General features: G+C 38.6%; 1 protein-coding gene across 3 annotated transcripts in view; it reads right to left on the bottom strand.

Annotated features, from left to right (window-relative positions):
- MAK (male germ cell associated kinase) overlaps positions 1 to 20,914 on the bottom strand; it is a 30,005-nt gene extending 9,091 nt beyond the window's left edge. For 2 of the 3 annotated variants that reach the window (XM_030943896.1, XM_030943898.1), the window contains exons 1-11: positions 20,831 to 20,914; positions 15,474 to 15,811; positions 13,744 to 13,798; positions 12,688 to 12,809; positions 11,594 to 11,673; positions 9,676 to 9,808; positions 9,418 to 9,589; positions 5,008 to 5,175; positions 2,917 to 3,228; positions 1,689 to 1,879; positions 1,026 to 1,156 (exon numbers count right to left, since the gene is read on the bottom strand). In XM_030943896.1, coding sequence (XP_030799756.1) covers positions 1,026 to 1,156; positions 1,689 to 1,879; positions 2,917 to 3,228; positions 5,008 to 5,175; positions 9,418 to 9,589; positions 9,676 to 9,808; positions 11,594 to 11,673; positions 12,688 to 12,809; positions 13,744 to 13,798; positions 15,474 to 15,574 — 1,465 coding nt within the window. In that variant the 5' untranslated portion in view covers positions 15,575 to 15,811; positions 20,831 to 20,914. Of the gene's footprint in view, positions 1 to 1,025; positions 1,157 to 1,688; positions 1,880 to 2,916; positions 3,229 to 5,007; positions 5,176 to 9,417; positions 9,590 to 9,675; positions 9,809 to 11,593; positions 11,674 to 12,687; positions 12,810 to 13,743; positions 13,799 to 15,473; positions 15,812 to 20,470; positions 20,653 to 20,830 lie in introns of those variants that run through there. The other variant, XM_030943897.1, reaches the window with a different exon arrangement.
- Between the last annotated feature and the right edge of the window lie 3,426 nt (positions 20,915 to 24,340).

Genomic DNA, 24,340 nt, shown 5'->3' with positions numbered 1-24,340 from the left:
TTACTGTAATTGTACAAACCACCATAGTAACAAAAGATACTGAGATACCAAGAAAATAATTTGATTATAGAATATATTCAGAATACTAACTAAGGGAAACATTCACTTTGCTTTCTCCTTTCCATTCTCATTCCCAGTAATTAAATAATATGTTATTTTCCTGAAAAAAAATCGCCCAGATCTAGACTAAGATATCTATTTCTAAAGAAAGATGACTGCCTTAAGAAAAGAAGTGAGAGTATGAATTCCTACCAGTGCCAGTAGATGGATATTTCTAAACACTTTTTACAAGGAGGAGGACTGTGTTTATCGGAACTTGTATGTTCAGAAAACCCCAAACATCCTGACAATGCAAAATTGGTAAATATGCACTATGTAAAATCATAGAATCATAGAATGGTTTGGGTTGGAAGGGACCTTAAAAATCATCTGGTGCCAATGGCCCTGTACATGGGCAGGGACACCTTCCACTAGACCAGGTTGCTCAATGTTCCATCAAACCTGGCCTTGAACACTGCCAGGGATGGGGCATCCACAGGTCTCTGGACAATCTGTCCAGTGCCTCATGACCCTCACAGCAAAGAATTTCTTTTGTATATCTTTTCTAAATTTCCCCTCTTTCCATTTGAATCCATTACTCCTAGCCCTATCACTACAGTCCTGATGAAAAACATGAATATAGTTTCTTTAGTCCTCACATACACCTGCTCACAGATTAATCAGGATATATTCCTAGTAATCCAAGAGATGTTGGATTTATATTACTGAGGATTTTTTATCTTACAGGTCATAAGAGGGCCTGTGAACTTTCATAGTGTACAAGCAGTATTGAGGTCCTGCCATGTTTATATAGCCAGGGACTGCTGCATCAATTGTGGTATCTTCTGGGACAGCCATTTAGTCCAAAACATGAAAATTTAGTTTGGTTAAGAAAAATAAAATTATCCAGTAAGAAATCTAAAGCTTAAATGTATGTAGATTGTACACAGCTTGTATTTTCCATATGTATTGACTTTTAACCTTACCAGGCAGATATCTTGATTGGCTTATATAATAATCTTTAGCTGATGTATTTGATCTCTCAGAATCATTTCTCATCAGAATCTTGTTTTCCCCTCCTGGCTGGATACAGTGTGAAGCTTTTGGTTCTGGCACACTGAAAAATCAAAATTTTCAAACCATGTGACCAAAAACTCCAGCTCAGACCACAAGCTGACCTTAGCCTGAAGAATACAGTGCTCTTTGCTTATCCTACTTTTCTCAGTAGAGTCTGTTTCCTCAAAGTAGCAGTCAAACCTAACACCTCAGGAGAGCCTGATCTGGGATTTGAAGAAAGAAATGTATCCAATACTATGGAATAAAAGCAAATGTGGCCAAATGGCAGAACATAGTACCATTCAACTGACAAAGGAAGTAATGTTAGCATGTCAAATTTTAGTAAAACAGTTTCTTAAATACACAACAAACACCTGAACCATATAGTGCCTGAAAACAAATTTGATTCTGTTTGGATATTACTGGCACTGTAACAACATAACACCCAAAGCTGATCTGCTCATGCAATTCTTGGCATTCTTGCAGAATTCTGGTGACTTGAATTTTAATAGACTGGTCTTAATCAGTCTATAAATCTACTTCTGGACACTGTTTACTAAAAGAAATTGTGGTTTTATAATTGCAGGACCTACCTAAAAAGAAATTCCTTGTTTTTCTTTTCTTTTAACAGTGCAATGCTAGGCTTCTTTGAAGATGACATTCCAAATTCAGGGTCATCCAAGTCATCCCAGCTATCGACAGCCTTTACCAAAGTCCGACCCCACCGTCTTCTGCAGGTTTTAGGACCTAGTACACCATTCAGAGGGCCACTAGCTGCTTGTTTCTATTTTAAATAAATTAAAATAATAAAAAGTTAAAATAATAATAAAAAAGCAGTTTAATTCAGTTCTAAAATTTTGTATTTTGTATCTAGTATAACTCCTGACTACAGACTTTGAGGGAATTACAGACTTTGAGGGAATTTTTCCCAGTGTGTTGTACCTGTTTTGGTCACAGTCTCATTATGACTTTAAGTACAAAACATAATAATACCAGCATGTATTTGAAGCGTAGTTCTTTTGGACTTTCATCCTTGAATTACTCAAGTTTACCTGAACTAGTGAGGTTAACATTCTGTTTGCAAACCCAGTTCAGTGCTGTGCTCAACCACTGTTTCTGGCATCTTGCTGAACTCATGCTCTGAACAGTGGTAGGTGAGCTGTCAAGAAATAGAGCACAGTGGTGCAGAACACTGCTGTGGCCCCATAGTAAATACAGCAAATAAAAGAAATTTTTCTTTAACATTCTGTTTCAATGAAATTATTAAGTTTTAAAACTGTCCTTCTATCTATCATTTGCTTTCCAGTATTCTCTGAATACCCGTTATTTTTTACATACTTTGTATTGCAGTTCACTGAGTACAAGTACAAAGCAAAATGGAAGTTACAAACCAAAGTTTACTACTAATCTTCCTAAAAATCATAATTGCTAAATTCTTACAAGGTTAAGAGCTGGATGAACCTTTCTGGGTATTTTCCTGCATGAGGCAAGTGAAGTTCTCCCTTTCCACTTCTGTGTTGTGACAGTATTGTTGTGACAGAATTGTTTCTCAAAGGTCAATAAGTAACAGCTGTTTCAACTCCATTACTGCATAAGCACGTCACTGAAGGCTATTATGATGAACATTGTTGTTAAAAGCAATCTATTCTTCTGACTTGCTATAAAATTTTAATAACCAGACAGTTATATCATCACTTATTCCCTAGTTATCTATCTGCATCTCCTCTAATAAAACATATGACAATTTTCAAGGGATCACCTGGCTGAACATCCTAAGAACTTTCAATAAAACCATCTATGTTGTTATTGAAGACAACTTACAGGTGATGAGTTTTTATTGATAATTGGAAAAAGTGGTTGTGACTGTGGCTGCTGCTTTGGTATTTGCTGGTTAGCTGTATTCTGAGGCAACTGAATTTGCTGGAGAGGCTGGTGGTTAACCTTTGGCAAGGGCTGTGGCTGTGTTTTGTCAGGTAAATCAGGTGAAGACAGAGGCTCTGGCTTAGCTTCCAGTTTAGGTAAAGATGGCTTTGGCTCTGTTGGCTGAACTGGTTTAACAGGAGTCTGCTTCTCCAGATACTGTGGGGGAGGTCCTAAAATTTGGCCAACTTGAAAGTAAGGGTGCTTCAAAGCCTGCAGAAGAAGATATAACACATTAATTTTAACTTCAAAAAGTTGACTTTGGTAACCTCATCAAGGATCTAAGCAGGTTACTGAAACATTTGAGCAAGCTTTACAGAACAGAGGGAAGATGGATGGATAATGAGATCATATGTAAAGTGTATATTGAGAACTGGCAGTTCTGTATTTCAAACTCTTACATAACTTAGTAAGACTGGTCCACTTGTACATATAATAGCATAATAATATCCTTTTGTTCCCTTCTTTATTGCTAGGTCGAGTCTGTATTTTGAGGTGCATTATACATTTAACACCATTCTATATTTATGCAGTAACAAATTTCTCTTTTAAAAGAGGTAATTCCCACTACTTTTAGCACATGCTTTATTTACATGTCTCCACTGCTGACTGTGTTTTGGCAACTCAGTGAATAGCTTGAGTTTTTTTAAATTAAAAACAAAACCAACAACAACAACAAAAGCCCCAGAAGTGAGATGGTTGTCATGTACAGGTTCTACAATTAGATGATGTTAATGAGCAAGGTTTCTCCCTCATTTTTCTTATCACCAGCTTTTGCTTTTCTTTAAAATACATTTACTGTGCCTGCTGTGCCTTCATAATGTTTATTAAGAAAATACAGCATCTGTCCTAAGGCAGATGTTCATTTGATCCTTTCCTCTGACCTTTCCATGTCCTCTGCTAGATGCAGAGCAGGGACACACCTTAGTAACACACCTCCTGCTATATCAAAACAACCCACTCCATTAATCCTTCTGGGTAGGATTCTACTCTTTTGTTAGTTCTCAAATGCATGTTTTGCCTCAGCTGCACTCAAGAATAGCTGCCTTTGAACACACTGCCATGTATATGCATTGAACTCTTCCTTTTGACTGTGGATTACACAACTGCTGCAGCTGCTTCCTCGATAACTCACCTGGGTAAAAGCTGGTTATTTGCTTTTATAAAGCACCACAGAGTATTTTGTGTAGAGTTACATAGTACTGGACTACAGATAGATCTCCATCACTGTACAAGAGACATCCTTTATAAAGTGGAGAGGAATGTTTTCTTTATTTGGTACCATCTGCTTAACTGCTTCTGAATCACTTACACAACCACCTAGGGTAACTTGCAATATGTCCTTTCTTTCCCAATTGTATTCCTCTTTTATATGTTCTAAATAGGATTACATTAGGTAAGAATAATAAAAAAAAAAATCCACAGAAAGTAACCATATTTGGTCCTGGAAATATGCATTTTGAAAATTAACTTGGAGAAAAATTGTGACCTTTGTGACCGATTGGCATGTTCTTCACGAAGTTCCTTCTTTATCACTTCTCACTATTTACATTCCAAGTAAAAATAAGCCTTAGCTCTTCTACACTGCATTTCATCTGTGGTTTCACAAAAAGTAAAGTTTTCAAACTTTTTGGTACCTCCTTTTGTATAGATGGGGAGGAAAACAGAAGTGGCAAAGTGATGACAGACACAATTGAAACATTTGCACCTCAGCTATATTATATTAAATTTCTCTGTCCTGTACAGAGAGAATTCTAAGATACACAGCATAGAAGACAACATTGCAGAAATAACTGAAGAGTTTCTGATGTCTGCTGAGCCAGGTTTAGAACTTTCTCTTCTCACCACTTAGTCTCATTCCCATCAGAGTGTTCAAAATGAGGAGACATTTGTGGCCATCACTATTATGACAAGCAATTGGTCTCTGTATCTACAATTTTTTAACAACACAAGAAAATTCAGTCTTATACTTAATCATTCATGTGCTCAGACCTGACTTGCTGTAGGTCTCTTCTTTGGATTCCAGTTCAGCATATCACTCATAAGCTGTATTGCTTCATTGCTTGCATTTGGGATGAGAGTTTTTAGGCTTATAGGGACACATTGTGGGAAACGGAAATTCATGGCAGAAGCAAGGTGGTATCCTTCTGTCCAGTCACTCTGTTTCAAAGGAAAGAAAAATCAGCACCAAAAAAGAACAAAGATGTATTTAGATAAAATTTAAGGCAGCTTGAATCATGCTTGGTCTGCATGGCTCCTTCCTATATAGTTGAAAACAAGCATTCCTGTTTTCCATGACAATTATTACAACACTAAGGAACACAGCATCAGTCTTCAATGGCAGTCCTCCTGAGATTTCCTGTAGCTACACGTGGAACCATGACCATGAATAACACACTTGGACACATTCTATCTGAAGAAGACCAGAGTGCAGCAGTACCAGGAATGCCACATCCCATCTGCCACAGAAATGAGCCCAGCAGCTGACTTCAGCATGCCCTCTTTATGGAAATAGCAGAGGCAAGGTCCCTCCATTCACCATGACACAGCTGTATAACCATGATGCAGCCTATACAATATAGCACTGATCCCACCATTGTGACAGTCAATGATTAAGTTACAACGAGACAGTATGACAACAATAAAAAACAATGATCACCAGATAAGAGCTTTTTAAAAAAGTGTTTAACTTTCTAAAAGTAAACCTGGAAGTCCTTCATTGCTTGATAACGGCATTCTTAGAATACAGAACTATAGGATTATCAAAGTCCTCAAGAGACCATTTACTCCACACCCTTGTCCCTTCCTGACAGGTGTTAAGTTTCAAAAAGCTTCCAATTTCTGGCAATCCACAGCCAGACTATACAGATTACTCCAGAGAGTAATCTCCTCATGATTAGGAAAATGGAGGTTTCTTGTACAAATATAATTGACCATTGGTGAGTGTCCTGTCATCCATAGATACTAAGAAGAACTATCTAATTCTTCCCTCGAGAGTGGCCTTTTTATACATTGGAAGGTGTATGTATTTTCCTTTCTTCCAGTCTTTGTTTGTACAGGCTAAAGAAACCCAAACAATTCCTAAGGTCTAGGCTTTTTGAGTTTTATTTCCTCTCTAGACTCTTGATTTTTTTCCTTTTGAAAACTCTAAACTGGATATAATATAGCAAGAGAAACAGAAAGATTAGTTCACATGTTAATAGGCAATACTCCTTTTTCTACAAACTGGTATGGTATTTGTCTTTAGACGTAGAATACACTAAATAGCTCCTATGGCCCCTCCTACAGATGTGTTAGCTGGATGGTTATCCACAGCTATTGATGTAGCTGATTATTCCTGCCTACGTACAGCATTCTGTGCACTACTGAAAAAATTTCTTTAAAGCTACATCTCTAAATCTATACATAAAAAAATCCCCTTCTAAATCCTAATCTTTTCTAACACAATTCTTCTCCACCTGCCATCGACAAGCTTAAGCAGCAAAATCTACTCCACCAGACAGCCTTCAATAAATAAAAATTTAATCAGAGGCGGAACCACGCGAGTTCTATTCAATGAATCTTTTTAATAAGAGCCAATGAAGCTTACTCTCTGGGCAACTCTTTCCAAACAGGTATGCTCTTATCATGCAATTTGTATATGCTGCTGAGAATGTTATGAGGGACAGCATCAGAAACCTTGCTGAAGACAAGGTATGACATTTGTGCTCTTCCTCTATCCGCCATGCTTATTGCACTGCTACAGAGCAAATTGGACTGATTTGATACAATTTGGTGTTAAGGTACCATGATAGCCATTACTCATCTTTTTAAGTACAACAGTTTTAGCTCTGTTAGCACAGTCCATGGTACTAAAAAAACTCAAATAGAATTATAAACCACATCTGCTTAAAATAAGTCTCAAGATTTCAAGTGACTTCCTCTTTCACCTCAGAGAAAAAAAACTCAGAACAAACCTTAGTTTGTTCATTTAAATCAACGGAGAAAAACTTCCCTCCTTCACTACACTGCCCTTCTTTACTGAGTTTGGTGACATTCTGTCTGCTAGAAATAAAGGAACAGTTTACAACAAAGTACCAAGGGCTGCACGTTGAACTGATGAAGCATAGGGATAAGGTGAAAACAGTACAAGAGCAAAATGAAAAATACATTTCTATTAAAAAAAATTAATTCGCAATAACTTAAAGTGCCATTGCCAACCTTCAGCTAATGAAAAGGCATTTCATTAATCTCTGCTATTGAGGTTGTTATCAATTTTTTCATTAAATTCTCACAGTACAAGGGCACCACCACTGCCAATACTTCAATGGTGCAGTTTAAAAAATAAAGCAACTTAATTTATGAAATAAAACAAAATAGTTGCCTGCCACTATTTAAAACACCCAGATTCACAAAAGTCATTGGTATGTTGTTATGGACTTAAGCAAAGGAAGGTAAAATGGAATGAAGATAGCTTCTGGGCATAATTCCTGTAATTCATTATTGCAGAATAACAGAATAAATGAAAATAGATGTCTGAAAAAAATAATATTTGTAAAACTATCTGCAAAATCAGACTATTAAAATAACTACTTATATTTTTCAGAATGTAAGTACTTGTACCAAGTGCATTATTTGTTGTGGTAATTCCTATCATACTATTTAAGTACTCCTTTTACAAAGCAATCTCCTTGAAGAATGCCTTAGCACTGTCATAAGGAGAGCAAATTCCTGAGTCTGCCCAGCAGATGACAGGGGCACAAAGTAATTAATTACAGTTTCCTGATTCTAGAGGGCTGACTTACAATGTCCTTAACTCTTGGGGCCTTTAAGGGAGGCTACAATTTTTTCTGGTAATTCAGCTGGTAATGCTCCCTGCCTTCCCAAGCACTAAGCTTTCTAGTCAGGGAATGACAGACTCTAAACAGTCAGGATTTGCTTCTGTTAGCTGCTTGTAAGGTTAGAGAAAAAACACAGCAAACAGCTCAGTGCTGCTCTGCTACTGCACACAGTGAAAACCTCTCTCTGATCTCCCTGCATTTCAGAGCTTGTTTATGCTGTATATTGAAAATGTTCCAGAAGCCAGCATGGTGCTGTCTTTCAGTCTTCATATACATCAAAATGTTCCTGTTACTATCCTAGATTTGTGATCTGCTCAAGAAAGTTCACATCTGCATTTGAAAACTCAAGTCTTAAAATATTGATCCTATTTGCATGTTATTCCTGAGGCACAACTCTGTCATGGCAAGCACTGTTTTACACATCATACTGATTTTCACTGAGTCCTCCTGATTCAATTTTCACTTCCACAACGCATCATCCATAACTCTCCACCTGACCTTTTCCTCTTTGCTCTGTCATGAGTTTGCACCTGTTTCTCAAAATGTTCTCTTGGATGTTTTCCCACCGCTTCAAGCTCTGCATGTTCCTAGCTAAGCTTAATCTATTTCTGTTTTAAGTTTTCTGTTCCTTACTTCTCTATTGATAGCGGCTCCTTTACTGGACAAGAATTATACTGTATTTTATACAGGTAGAACACTAATGAAACTGATGTATCTCTCTTCACCCTTAGGAAGTTCAGATCTAGGTGGACTGTCTTTGGTCAGTCATTCCACCAGTTCTATTTGCACCCATAAAATACCGATATGTATCTGCCATTTATTACTTTAGTCTACAAAAATATTTAATAGCCTATGGTCTTTTTTTTCAGTTCTTTCAAAATTTTGTAGGTAACCTTATTCTTTTCTTGCATATTCTCCCATCCATTTAGTAAAACAACTTTTAAACCGAATATAATTGCATCCATTTTTATATGCACTACCCAAACCTTCCTTGTAATTTTAAAGAGAATTTAGCTCATCAAGAAAATAAGCAAAAATAATTGTTTCCAGTCTAAAATACTGCACATTTTCCCTCAATTACTTCTTATTGCTAATAATATTTATGAGACATCTGTGTTTGAGATTAAATGCTTCTTTCTTGCTTTAAAAATAAGAAAAGCATAATTTGTCTTATTTATGGTAACTTTTACAAGCTCCAAATTCTGTGTGCCAGCACAGAAGAATTATACTTTTGGTAAGGGAAAGCAAATTTGCTCTGGTAAATTAAAGCCTAGGACAATTCTGATTTCCTTTCCATTATGAATAGCTTTAACTAAATTAAATAATTTTATCTGGCTTTCATCAGAGGAGAGCAAGGCTTCACATAATGGTATGATATACAACAGATGCTAATATACAACAAAAGACTAGCATTACATGCCTTAATAGAAGCTGAAAAGAAATTCAGTTGAGCAAACACTAAGTCTGCAGGAAACTTATTGAAACAATAACCCAATATGCAAAGATAACACTGAGTATTTTGTAACAATTTTATCCTTTTTTTTTTTTGTAATAAAATTGTGTGAGGTTTTTTAAGCCTTACCTTCTTTGGAGTCCCTAGGACTTGGCAAATTTTGAAGATTTCATCTACTTCGCTTGTGCCTGGGAAAAGAGGTCTGAGTGTGTATAACTCAGCCATTATGCTGCCAACTGCCCATATATCAATAGGTGAGCTATAGACAGAAGATCTCAGCAAAACTTCAGGAGCACGGTACCTGTGAGGATGGAGGGAAATAATAAATAAGTTTAAATGGTCATAAGAAGGTAATTAGTTAATGTATTAAATTCTTTATATACTTACCACCTGGTAGAAACATAATCTGTGTAAGGTGGCTGAGATCTTAGTTCTCTAGCCAAGCCAAAATCTGCAATTTTCACAAGTTCTGGTCCACTACAGAGAAGGTTTTCAGGCTTCATATCCCTATGAAAAAATCCTGTAGAAGATCAAACAGAGAATAATTGCAAATTATCACAGAATCACTTCTTAAGCAGCAATTTTTAATAGGAGTATTTACTTTGGGATGTTTGGAATAATATAGTGGTTTTCAGTCTTTTTTCTTTTTCTTTTTTTTAATTCAACCTAAAATAATTAGAACCCTCCCCCAACAAATGCACATATTTTCCCTCTAGTGATTATTACACCAAGTGTTCTTCAATTAACAAATGTAAACTGTCATTAGCACACTAAGGAAAATGAATTGGCTGGCAGCAACATCAAGTAAAAACCAGTTTCAGAATGAAATCTTTTGCTTTATCAGTTTTAGATAATGGAAAATTGAGCATCTGACATGCTTACTTGATTAATAAAATTGCTTAAAAGATTTTTAACTAGTTATTTATCACTGTGACAACAATTTGGAGATACAGACATTTACAGGATATCCAAATCCTGCTCAGAAATGCTAATATTAGTAATGCAGGCACATAAAGCTTCTTCAATGTTTGCTGTTGGCTTGAGGATCTCTATACTTGGGCAGTGGTTAAGTCACTAAATAAATTAATTCTGCTGTTTAATTGGAACACAAAATTTGTTATGTTATCCATTAATTTGATTGAAATCCACTTGCTAGAATAAAGCACTGAATTTCTGCATGCATAAATTGAAAACAACTATAAGAAATTGGCTGAAATTAATACAGTGAATTGTAAATGATCAAATTTATCATACCTGGTGTTCCCTTATACACTTATGGTCAAATCAAGATATTAATATTGTAACTTAAAATTGGAAGTTTAAAAAAAATATCTAATTTTCTAACTTATTTTGCAAAGAAATGAGGTAGGAAAGGAGGATGCTAACAATCAGAGAACAGTATATGATCCTGATCAGAAAGATAAGAAAATGTCAATTTCTGGGTATTTGAGAATACTGAATAAAACTAGTTATTCATTTAATTCACCAACAGCCCTCTTCAGGGTACACTGAAAGTAAATCAAACCTCACTAGGAACACTGTTTCTTATTTTATTTTCAGCTAATGTTTTATTGTCTTTGGAAAGTTTCAAGGATACCAATGTGATGTGAAGAACAACTACAAAAGTTGAGCATGAGAGTAAATTACTACCTTTTTAAATGCAAAGGAGTTTGATACCAGTATTTCAGAATACAATTCACAGACAGATATAAAACATGAGCTTTAGGAGTTTTGCAAACACTGCGAAACTTTTTATTGTTGTGAGCACACCTCACCTCTTATTTAGACTGTGCCTGTAATTCCTAGAAACATCCCACTTACTAAAATATTTAAATCCAGGTTGTATTTGATAAGGATACTCTTTGAATATCTTAGTGAACAAGTTATTTTAGTATTTTTTTATATGGAGAGTATCATGTTAGTTACACTATCTCAACACAAGAGTATTGATGTATTAATGCTTCTCAATTAGATCTTTTTGAGGATGCAGAAGTATTTAGTATAGCAGAGCATACAAGTTTCTTTAGTTTGTTTATTCATCTGCTAACTAAAGCAGAAAACACTACTGCACAGTGTATGAACAACATCCAGTGCTTTCCAAGAGAAAGAGGAAAATCGAGTTATAGGAAAACAAAGAGTAACTACAGGCAAAGTTTAAAACTGCACCACACTTGAAACAGGTAACCATGATTTTATCAGAGATGATTAATAGCCCTTGCTAGATTATTTTATTCATGTTATTTCTGTGCATTATCTTATTTTCTAAAAAAAGTGTTACACAGGTAAACTCTAGTAGGAAACCTACCATGTTTGTGGATGAAAGCCAGCCCTTGCAATATCTGATACATCATGTTTCTGATGACTGACTCAGGGAAAAACTTGTTTCTGTGAAGAAACAGGATAAAAACATACATAATTCAGGAAAATAATGTGCCCTCAGAACATACGTGTTTCTTTATTTTGCCTAACACATCATGAACATGTGAAAACAGACCCATCAAGTCAAAGTAACAGAGAGATGCAACTCCTGTTTCAAAATTCTATTGGGCCTTAATCTCAACCACTTTAAATGCAGCAGCAGAACTTCTGTGCTGAGATGTTCATGGTGCTATCTCTCTGCAGTGTGCTTGAGGTAAGTGTGGAATGCACAGTGCTGTAGCAAGGCAGAGGTTGCACAGCGCAGCACAGGTAGGTGCATTACCCAGTGGTGCCCTTAAGGGAGCCCTGCTAAGAGCAATTCTGCTCATCTGCAAAGAAACATTGTGTTCATGTCACCAGCAGCTACCTCAGGATGTCAACTCAAGGGCTTGGCACATTAGGAGATACAAGTGCATTACAAAGTCTGAAGGAAACCCACACCAAAGGCAAAACAATTCCTGCAAAGAAAATGTTATTGAAAAGGCAGGTCCTACTCTGAAGACCACCTTGCAAGCCTTGCTATGTACTGTTTGTCCAAGATTGCAACATCAGAGTTAGCCCATATTAGGCCATTCTTACAAAGATGCACCCATGTACCATCCCCACCTTAAGTCAAACCCATGAGCAAAAGTAGCATGAACAGTGTTCAGCCAATCCTTCATACATTAAAATGAAGGCTAATGAAGAAAAAAAACAAAACAAAACAAAACTATTTGGAATTTCTCTCATGGTTCTACACAAAGGCATGCCAACTCTCCTGTTAACAAGTGATCTTATTTCCAAAAGCATTACAATATGCAGTGTTGTAACAGAGCAATGCAGAACTTTACCCTCCAATAATCTCGTGCAGCAACTCCTGTTCATATCAATGGGGCTACAGGAGGAGCCAAAACCAGACATCCCTAAATGTTCTTCAAAGCAGTATGAGAATCATTAAATAAAGCACAATAGCACACTACTTTTCTGTGAAAAAAGACATACCTATCCTTCATTAGCTGATAGAGATTTTCCTTCATGTACTCAAATACAAAATAAAGGTGGTCATTTTCTCGTATGACTTCCTTCAATTTTATTACATTGGCATGGTTTAGCTTCTTCAGAGACTGCAACAGAGCAAAATACAGCTTCAGATAACCCCACAGTGACCTTGATTCCTTATCAGAGCTAAATTTTTATCATCTCAGTTTCTAGCACAGAATCCACACAACATATTCATATGATACCCCATTATTTATCTTGTAATCTGTTCTAAAGAAGAACAACCCAGAAGTCTGAATAAATCTCAAATTAAAAATAACAACTATATTAATAGTAGTTTAAACCTATTTCTAGGGATTACCTCAGAGCTGGAGTAAAGATTAGCACAAAAACCTAATTCCCTACAACAAAAGACAAATCTGAAGCTGTAAGAGCTCTTGCTCATTGTAGTGAATAAGAAAACCTTCATATTTCTTTTCCCTTCTTTTTGGCATGAAACTTTAATGAAGAAGGATTCTCTTACAGATGTTCATTTTGGACATACTGATTTATATGAAGTCTCCAATAACTTAAATCAAAAGCCCGTTAGTAGGGAGTTTTGTATATACAGAAAATCAGATGCCCAAAACATGGAATTATTTGGAATTTATGCCCAGGTTTTCAGTGTTATTCTATCATTTGGCTAGCCAAAATTCCCAGTGCTTTCTACAGATGCCTCAAACACAAGATATATGGAATGGACACACAACTAGAAATCTGGAAGTAAAATGAAAAGGAGGATGGTAAACCACAGAAATACACACATCCAAAATCAATTTCTTTTCCTTTCTCAAAGATAAGAGGCTTGGCTATGAGACATGGCCACTGCTTGAGAATAGTGGGATATTCCACAAATCAGCAGGACCTCTAAGAGTGCCAGCACCCCACAGTTTTGTGAAATCTGTCAGCATTTAAGGAGTTCACAGAGTCTGGCCTCGCTTGGACATGGCAGCTGCCCTTTTCCTTCATGCAAGCCTAACCAGACACTTATTCTTAAATGTGGCATGTTCACCACTTTACCTTGACTTCTCTCAAATTCATACATTCATCCCACGAATAGAACTTTCTTTTCATTCTGAAATAAAGTCCAAGATAAATTATTTTCAGTGAACAGTACAGAATGCTTTTAGAATTAGAAAATCTAAATGATATTTTCTAAGACTAGCACTATCGATATTTTGAACGCAATTAAAAACATTCTAGCATACCCATCAGCAATATAATTAAAAACAAAGTCAATGCTTAGAATTGCTAAAAATTTACAGTGATTAATCATCAAACACTGAAACATATTTTTAGGAGAGTACAGCCAGAGACCATGTTACTCCAAAGTAAAAGGGACATAAAACACACCTTTGTATCATTTGAATTGTGTTTTTAATAATAAAGTAAGCAACAATGACACTGCACATATATCATGGAAAATCATGTCCTTATGCGTAAGTTGCATATTCTAGGAAAAAAAAAATTAAAATTTTGAAATCTGCAAAATATCTGGACTGCTTTCTATTATAATTAAGCGTCTGACTTAACTGGTCATTTTAAAAATCTGTTTCGATATATTAATTAAAAAAGGTTTCAGTTTTTTCAAGCAACATCATAGCCTCTAATCTGTTATATATAACAGTGTAATACATTTATTTGTAAGTCCTGCATAAATCCAAATGTGGACATTTGGTGTTGCTCAAATCTTGGGAAGAAGTTGTGAATGCCATTGCTGTGTTTTGGTAAAGCTTTAGCACCTAAAGTGAAGAGATTTAAACCCATAATTTTAATTTAAAATAAAAGTATCTTCAAGCAAAACTGTACCCTCTCAAGTTCCAAACTTAAAAACCACACAACAGAATTCCAAATCCTGAAATCACAAAACTAACCCCTTCCCACAAAATGTTGTTCCTTTTGCTAATAATAATTAAAAAAATCAATTGGAGATTCTTTTTTTAGCTTAGATTAATATTAACTTCAGTAACAGTACCAGCAAGATAAGGCGAAACCTGAAATTCTCAGAAATTCTTAAAGAAAAAGTCAGTCGATCATATTACAATTAACTTAGTGCAGTAGACCCATAAATGAGAGAAAAAAGTCTGAGCAAGGTACAATTTCTGGTATTTGAATTATACTTTATATCCAGCTTGCAATTCTCTAGGAATACAAGGGGAATTCCCCACACCTTGAGTGGAATTTTTCTTTTTTCGTAATCATCTTTTAAAGGCAAGTATGACAATACTCTTGATTACACAGAACACAAGTTTATTAGAGCCAGGGAGACAGCCTTTATTTACCTTTCCAGATTGTTACTGTTGTTTATCACTGTAGCAACACCTGAAACTTAATGCAGTACTTACAAAGATTTGGGGGGCTGGGATGGAATTTCAAATCTACCTGTTAAGATTGCTATTCCTGCAATTCATATAAATAAACTCCCTAATTAATCCCATTCACTTTTGCTTCTCCTTTGGTGCTAGCCTAACAACATTTTTAAAAGAAGCATGTTCAAACTGAGCAAAGCAGCATGGCAATTTTACAAGCCAATGTAAACCAGTAAATTAAACTGATGTGTCTCTCTATTGATCAGTTACCAGAAATCTGACTCACAATCACCTTGTTAAACATCTTAATTTAAAAAAAATGTTAATTTCCTTTTAAAAGGGGACTTTTTTCAATTCTACACAAATGGAAAACAAAAATAAAGTCAAAATTGAAAATCTAAGATTTTGCAAGCACCTTTGCTGAATTGAGATGCTACATACCTTTTGATAGCCACAAGTTCTCCTGACTCATTGCTCTTCCCCATCAACACGCTGCCATAGGTGCCATCACCCAGTTGTTTCATAATTGTGTAACGATTCATTTTTTTTACAACTCAGAGAGCCAAATGCTTATGAAATGCTAAATATATTCTGTTTTATTAAAGGGTTCGTGCTCTTTGATTTTCTCAAGAGAAATCTTCTTCCAGACTGTTTTATGTTGGTGAATGCTTCTCATAACTCAGCAGGATATTCACAGCTGTCTTCCAAACTATAGCTGCTTTGAGATCCAGTTACGAAGAATGGGAGAAAGAAGAACATGGTCATTCTCACATGGATCCCTAAAAAAAAATTTTAAAAAAAAGACTAGGTAGTTTTACAGTATTTTAGAAAAGAGACACTCTGCTACTTGTATCAAACAATAGCACCCTCCAGAACCATATGTGCTTTTTAAATGGACGTAAATGCAATTAGCTCCTTTAAATTTTTCAAACCACAGAAGGTGCCTGTTGTACAATTAGGGTTAGAGTAAGTAGAAACTGGAGAGTCAAGGTTATTGTCATAATTCCCTAGAACCAGCAAGGTGTTTTTAAAGCTGGTTATCCTAATAGAAGCCCTTACTCTGAATTTGTAGACAACAGCAGCTTCCTGAACTATTATAAATGCATGGTTGAAGTTCTGGAAAACATAAGGACAAAAATTTTGCACAAGGTGCCCCAGCAAACTTAGGGTCTGAATACTGTGTTTGGGATTGGTAATGCAAGCAGGCTTCCCATGCTTAAAAGTTAGTGAGGAAGGAAGGTGGAGCAGCAAGATAACCACTGCATTTTTCACCCACATAAACTAATTTGTTATAAATGGACATCTTGCTCTGAAGTTGACATAATTCTTAGGCATGGTAATGGCTGAAGAGTTAAGGTTATTCTACAATTTTACAAGGGCTGCAGAGAGAAGCACACAGCTTACATGCACTGGTATGGAAGATTAAATCTGAACTGTCATTTGGAAAAGAATCCATATTGAACAATGCTGAATCACATTAATATTTGAATCCATGTAAATATTAATTTGAATCCAAATCCAAGTTTGAATCTGAACCCCAGCTTCCATTACACACAATACTATCTCTCACCAATGCTTCTGTAACCCAAATGCTAATACACAAACAAACACTGAATGCTAACTGAATAATAGCATTCTCTACCTTTTGCCTCTGCTGTCTGAAAATACAAAATAAAACTCAAATGAATGGGAACACACCATCAGTCTACCTTTATAGGAGATTGAGAACTCAGCATGCAACTCTCTAGTCCTTATCCTTATACCAAAATTAGCTACAGTCTGGCCTATTCAAACAGATTAAGAAACTCTGATTCAGCTGATAACAAGACTTAGGCTTGAGATTTACAGGCCTGGCAAAATAACAACAAAATTGGCCTCTCAAGGAGTGTGAAATATACATTCTCGAGCAGACCAGCCTGATGTGTAAATGAAACAGCTGCCTGGACAATAGACCAATGTTTCTAAGTTGTTCTTAGTTGAAATGCTGCTTCCTCTAAGTTACAACACAGAGTGTTACTTCTGTTAGCAGGAAAGAATCTCACATCATCTATCAAGATGCCACTGGCACAGTGGACATCTCAATTTATAATCTTTGCACCAAGCAACCTTCATTTTGTCAGGGAAAGTTACAAAGAAAATTTTTTTCTACACCCATCTACACCTCCCCTTCTCTAAAGCCACAGCTATAGTGAAATAAGATTTCTGGTTAATAGTGTATTCTGAAACAAAGCTAAAAATCAGATTTAACAAAAAGTAACATAGGCATCTAAAATTATGATGAGATTTTAAATTCGACTTTCATGTATTTAAGCAAATTGTTTTTCTCAGAGTTCAGCTTTATATCTTATTCCCAAGAATGCCTGCATGCACTCTAGTCTTTAATACCATCAACAATGCCTTTTTACAACAAGGTTATTTGTTGACTCTGGTAATGAGCAGATGATCAAGTGTATTTATTCCAAGTTAAGATACAGTCTGCATACACATCTTGCAAGTTGTCAATGGATAGTTCTAGGTATATATTAAAAAAACAAACCCACACTAAAACCTTGAGGGTATTCTTATACCCATTTTACAACACAGCATCACATCTAAAGGGTCAGCAATGGTAAATTGTGTATGCATTTTGCGTATAGGTGTAGACACGTGTATCATGTGAAGTGAAATGTAACAAGTTTTGTGTGCTTGTGTTTCTCTGTTTCAACAAATATCATTGAGCATTGTTTAAGGTATGTTTTTTGTGAGGGGATTTAGCAATATCTGCTACAGGTGGCCCTTGCTTGAACTCCTAGAGTTACATTAAGAAGTTGGAGAATTTGCACACATTTCAGCACACATTTCATGCTCAAGTTTTTGCTCTCTAACAAAGTGTGCCAAAAACAACATGAGAAAAACTTGTATTTGCAATAAACAGAACAAGATCTAGACACAACCTCAAGCTTTCACCTTTAAATTCTCTAATTTTGGTGCCTAAATCCTATCAGCTTTCCAAGTAATTTTCATTGGAGTATATATTAACCACCAGCTTTAACAATTATTCCTTTTGTCCAATTCTAATATTTTGGCATGTGCAATCAAAACAACTTCACATATATCATTCCTTCCCTCCAGAAATTCTGTGTAATACAACACAGACACAATTATTCATTTTGTCTGTTCTATAATATATTTTATTGCCTTACTCCTTTTCTGCTGTATACTTTAAGTTTTAGGGTACGAAAACACCTGATCAAGTAAAGTACAGAAAAGTTGGTGCATTCCTTCAATGATCAAGTGCAAGTGTCAAATCCACTCAATGGAAATGCACAAAACAAGGTGTGAAAACCACATACCCTGACAACAATGTCTGTGTACCATCACATCTACCCCACAACGACATGTTCTGGAATTACAGAGCATGATGATTAGAACATAGATGGCCCAGAGATTCACCTTTCACTACAACAGATTTCTGCAGACTTTGTAATTTTCACCACTCATACGCAGCTTAGGTGTGCAATTTTTTCCTAGTGGTCCATTTGGATTTTCTTTTTCAAATCTACAATTCAGTTTTTGTCCTTTTTTGTCAATCTGAGGAAAAGCAAGGGCCCAGTCTAGCTTTTCTGGTTAAAACAAGCCTTTGGAGTGGCCTTTTCCATACTAATGCTTATATGATATTATTTTCTCAGTGATGCAAAGCTCTAAAATGTAAAATTGTCATAACAGGTACCAAACAGACAAGAAAAATCCTAGTCTAAACAACAGCTTGTTGTTATTCTTAATGGCATACTGCACATAATCTCTTTACACAGGATTAAGGAAAGATTAAAGCCAGGGACAAATAGAGGACAAAATAAAATAGCTTGACAGAAACTTTAATTTGTGTAAATTTAGAGAACCTGAACAGGTACTAGAGAATTGAAACAAATCATCACTTCTACTGTATTACTGGTGTCTTAAGCACTAGCAGCAATTTTATATTATTTTAGATGTCTGAATTACATTTCAAAATGTAACAAATAGCAACTAATCACCTACATTTCTTATATACAAATACTAAGCTTTACCAAGAGTTCTACAATTGCATCCTAAACAAACTACTCTCAAATAATCAGAAACTAGGACGTATGACCCAATAAGACCTCCCACCCAGAGGAGCAAAACACCCACAACCAAATTTTACCAACCTGTTTACAGTAACTGATGAAATCACCAAAACTGTTTGCATGGCACAGTACTGTTCTCAATGATCAGAACTGGCAGTATTGCACAGCACAGAAGGCATGCTGATACTGATTTTAAAAGTAAAAAAAAAAAAAAACAAAAACAAACCCAAACCCAACCACAAAACAACAAACAAATTTTGCTACAAGAACCATCTTGGTAGTGAATGTATATTACTAAAGCTGCCAGTAATCAGATCCCTTGACAGGTGGATCCAGTTCTTGAGATTAACCTCAAACCCATTACTCTAATCAAATACCAGCAGTTATTTAAAAACACGACACTCAGCCGCAAAAAAGAAGTCAGTAACATTGACAATAAATACTGGTGCTTTGAAATAGACTGCCTTAATTTTTTTTTTAAGTCCCTTAAAAATCTAGTATCTTGTTCCACTTGTGTGTATCAGGCATTCAGGATGTGATATATCAAATTAAGAACTCCAGTTTGCTCTAAGTATTTTCCCCTGTTTTGTTCCAAACTAGCTTTGGTTTCAAACCAAAATTATTCTCACCAACTTTTTCAGCAGATTACCACCATGCCAGCAAGGCTACCACTTCCTACCCACATGAAACCTCTTCCCACCATGCAGTACAGCAAGTTTCAGGATAACAGTGGTTTCAGTGCTGCTGGAACTGCAAGTCTCCAGTTTTGGGCAGCATCCAGAAGGAATATGAACCACTCATCTTTCAGCATCTGCACCACTGTAAATTTCAATAAAACACAGAATCGTTGTGGTTGGAAGGGACCTCTGGAGACCATCTAATCCAAACCCCCTGCCAAGGCACGGTGACCTAGAGCAGGTGACACAGGAACACATCCAGGTGTGTTTTGAATGCCTCCAGGGAGGGAGATTCCACAACCTCCCTGGGCAGCCTGCTCCAGTGCTCTGCCACCCTCAATGTGAAAAATGTTCATGTTGTGGTGGAACTTCCTGTGTTTCAGTTTATGACCATTGCTCCTCATCCTGTCGCCAAGCACCACTGAAAAGACTCTGGCACCATCCTCTTGGCACCTGCCTTTGAGATAATTATGCGCACTAATGAGGTCCCCTCTCCATCTTGAGAATGGAAACAAATGCTTGTTTCCACTCCAGTTCCACCGGGTGACATCCAGCCGCCTGCCGAGTGCGCGCCAGTCCCTTCCTCAGCACTCCTGCCGCTCACTCCGGCTGTGAAACTCGGCACCGCCCGGCCTGCCACTTTCACCCCGCTTCTCCTAAATAAAGCTTCACCTACCTCCTCTCACTAACCGCGGAGCTCTCAGGCCGCCAGGGCCCGGCTCTACCCCACCGAAGCCAAAGCAGGCTCCCCGCAGGCTCCGCACCCACGCGGCGCTCCCGCAGCCCAGCACTGAGCGGGGCAGCTCCCCCACACGCCAGTTCACCGCACACCGACCCCAGCCCCCCGGAGCACGCTGGGGGCCGGCAGCAGCCCTCCCTTTTAGGAACGGAGCTCCGCGGGGTCCCGCTCCAGCCCAAACCCGCACCTCCTCCGTGCTGGGAGGACCCCAGGGAGGCCCGGCCCCCGGGACACGGGCGCTCACCAGCCCGGCCCGAGGGGGCTCTCGGGCCGCCATGCCCGCCGCCCCTCACTCACCGCGGCACCGCGGGCGGAGCCAGCTCGATGGCGCCGAGCCCCCGGCCCGCCCGCCGCCTCCCTCGGCCGGGCCGCTCTGCCCCGTCACCGGGGCGACGGGCGCGGGGCCGGGCCCGGGCTGGGGCGGGCCCGCCGCCGGCACCGCCCTCCCGACCGCGGGCACGGCTGCCAGGGAGTCCCCGGTGGAGCGGAGCAGCTGGGAGGCGGCGGATAAACAGCTCTGCCGGGAGCGGCGAGAGCGCCCTGCTGGAAAGGGAGTGCTGCGCAACGGGAGCTGAGCCCGGTGACGAGAGCCGCGTCACAGGTTCCCTGAAGGTGGCCGCATGATACGCGAGATCGTCTCTGGACAGTCCTTATTATAATTACTGCTAGTAGTAATTATATATTGAGTATATATTTGGTGCTCTGGTGAGACCCCAGCTGCAGTGCTACCTCCAGCTCTGGGGTCCCCAGCACAGGAAGGACAGGGAGCTGCTGGAGCGAGTGCAGAGGTGGATGCTCAGTGATGCTCAGGGGGCTGGAGCACCTCTCCTGTGAACCCAGGCTGAGAGAGCTGGGACTGTCAGCCTGGAGAAGAGAAGGCTCCAGGCTGACCTTAGAGCAGCCTTCTACTACCTAAAGGGAGTGTGACGGTGTTCACAGGGGTCTTAGGATGAGGGAAGAGATGTAGATCTGACTCCATGTTACAGAAGGCTTGATTTATTATCTTATGTGATATATTACATTAAAACTATACTAAAAGAATAGAAGAAAAGGTTTCATCAGAAGGCTAGCTAAGCTAAGAATAGAATCAGAAAGAATGATAACAAAGGTTTGTGTCTCGGACAGAGAGTCTGAGCCAGCTGACTGTGATTGGCCATTAATTACAAACAAACCAACGCGAGCCAATCACGGATCCGCCTGTTGCATTCCACAGCAGCAGATAACCATTGTTTACATTTTGTTCCTGAGGCCTCTCAGCTTCTCAGGAGGAAAAATCCTAAGGAAAGGATTTTTCATGAAAAGATGTCTGCAACAAGGGAGCTTTCAGGAGAGATGGATAGAGTCTATTTACAAGAGCATGGACAAAGGGAAACGGCTTCAAATGGAAAGATATTAGATAATAGAGGAAAAAATCTTTTCTGTGATGCTGGTTAGGCACTGGATATGTTGCCCAAGGAAGTTGTAGATGCCCCATCCCTGGAGGTGTTCAAAGCCAGGCTGAATGGGACTCTGAGCATCCTGGTCTAGTGGAAGGTGTCCCTGCCCATGACAAGGGAGTTGGAACTAGATGATCTTCAAGGTGCCCTCCCAATCCACACCATTCTAGAATCTTATGAAATAAAGCTACAAGCTAAGCCACAGTGTACTTAGGATTTGTACAGAAATTCCCACCTGTATTACTCACAGCTGTAGTGAAACCTGAGGCGTTTCTTTCCCCCTAGCATTTTTAAAAAGTATTTATTGTAAGCAATTTATTAAAATGCAAGTTGCTAATACTAATGCAAGGGAGAAACTTTGAGTGCTCTATACATTCTAAAACATATGTATTTATATTACAAAAATAATAATGAACTTTCTCCTTGGTCCTTTGTATTCTTACATTTCTCCAGAGTGTACAGAAGGCACAATTAATAAAAATGGCATATTTAGTGTCTGATGCAGAGGTACTTTTGGCAGGGAAGTCTCATTTTAGGCTTCAATTCTCAACATTCGCTTGAGCTTCCTGTATTTTAATGTTTTTGAGAGTGATGGGCAAGAAAAAGAGGAGATAATTTCAACACAATAACTACTAGAAGCACTATGGATGGAAAGGCAGAAAATTGTTTTAGAAATTCAGATTCCTATCTGCTTCACCATGCTGGCAGCTCAGGCTTGCTGAGCAAAAATGGGGATCTGTCTTCTTTTTACCTTTTTTTTCTCTCCCCTCCCTCTTCCTCATTAATTGGCATCGTAACTTTGTGATGATTTAAGAACTGTTGACAGATTAATTGATTCTACCTCAAGTCAACTGGGTGGAACGTGGGGCTATGGGAATTGGTTTTCTGGAATTCAAAGGATTTGGCCACTTGCACATAGCTTGCTGAAATGAAAGTACAAGAAAACAACATTATATTTTCTGAAACAAAATATGCCTGTTTCCTTTACTGAAATAAAACATCAGAGGTGACTGCCAGGTAAAATAAAGTTCAAAGGTGAGACTTGTACATGAGAAGGAAGAAAGTACCATAACCCACACAGCAGAATTCAGGCAGAGATTCAGCAGGACCTGACTGTACCTAGCAAAGAATTTAACCATGCATTAACCTCTAAGAATATGTTTGATCACTACTACATGGATACGTCCCTACCTTAAATATGTGAAAACACCTCTCCACTGTCAGTGGAAATGATGCAGCCATTAACCTGTGATTTCCCCTCCCTGCCCTTGTGTCCTTTCCTCTCTTGACAGCTTAGCCATGTTCCATGACTGTGCTTTCCCAGGGATGGGCTCCGTCCTCTTCCTCTGGTGCTGCCACTCAGTTTCGTAAGAATGGTTTGGGCTGGAATGAACCTTAAAAATCATCTAGTTCCAACCTCCCTGCCATGGTCAGGGACACCTTCCACTAGACCAGAAGTCTCAGAGCCTGATCCAAACCTGGCCTTGAACACTTCCAGGGCATCCATAGCTTTTCTAGGCAACTTGTTCCAGTGTCTCACCACCCTCACAGTAAAGAATTTCTGCCTAATATCTAATCTAAACCCACGCTGTCTCAGTGTACAGCCATTCCCCCTTGTCCTATCCCTACATGCCCATGTAAAAAATCCTTCTCCAGCTCTCTTGCAGGCCCCCCTTAGGTACTGGAAGGATGCTACAAGGTCAGCCCAGAACCCTTTTTTCTCCAGGCTGAACAACCCCAGCTCCCTCAGCCTGTCTTCATGGGAAGGGTGCTCCAGCCCTCTGAGCATTTTTGTGGCTGCCTCTGGGCCTGCTACAACAGTTCCTTGACCATCTTATATTGGGGGGCCCAGAGCTGGATGCAGCACTGCAGGTGGGTTGTCACCAGAGCAGGGCAGAGGGGCAGAGTCACCTCTCCCAGCCTGCTGCTTTGGATGCAACCCGGGATATATTTGTCTTTCTGGGCTGCAGGCATGCACTGCTGGGTCATGCTGAGCAACCAACAAGTCCTTCTCCTCAGGGTTGCTCTCAGTCCACTTATTCCCCCAGCCTGTATTTGTCCTTCCAACCCACATGCAAGACCTTGCAGTTGGCCTTGTTGAACTCCATGGGGTTTGCACAGTCCCACCTCTCCAGCCTGTCCAGGTCCCTCTGGATGCCATCCCTTCCCTCCAGTGTGCTGACTGCATCCCAAAGCTTGGTGTCAGCAGCAGCCATGCTGAGAGTATATTCAATCCCACTGTCCACATTGCTGAACAAGGTGAAAATGCTCTTGAAAATGCCTGTGGGGCATTTCCAGTCTAATTACAGCCACTTGTAAGAGATCTGGCATAAGCAAGGGGTTGATGTTTAAATAATTTCTGTATTAGTTT

This window comes from Camarhynchus parvulus, chromosome 2 (assembly GCF_901933205.1).
Source record: "Camarhynchus parvulus chromosome 2, STF_HiC, whole genome shotgun sequence".
NCBI lineage: Eukaryota > Metazoa > Chordata > Aves > Passeriformes > Thraupidae > Camarhynchus > Camarhynchus parvulus.
Note: the sequence above shows the minus strand (reverse complement) of the source record. Positions and strands in the feature narration are given on the sequence as shown.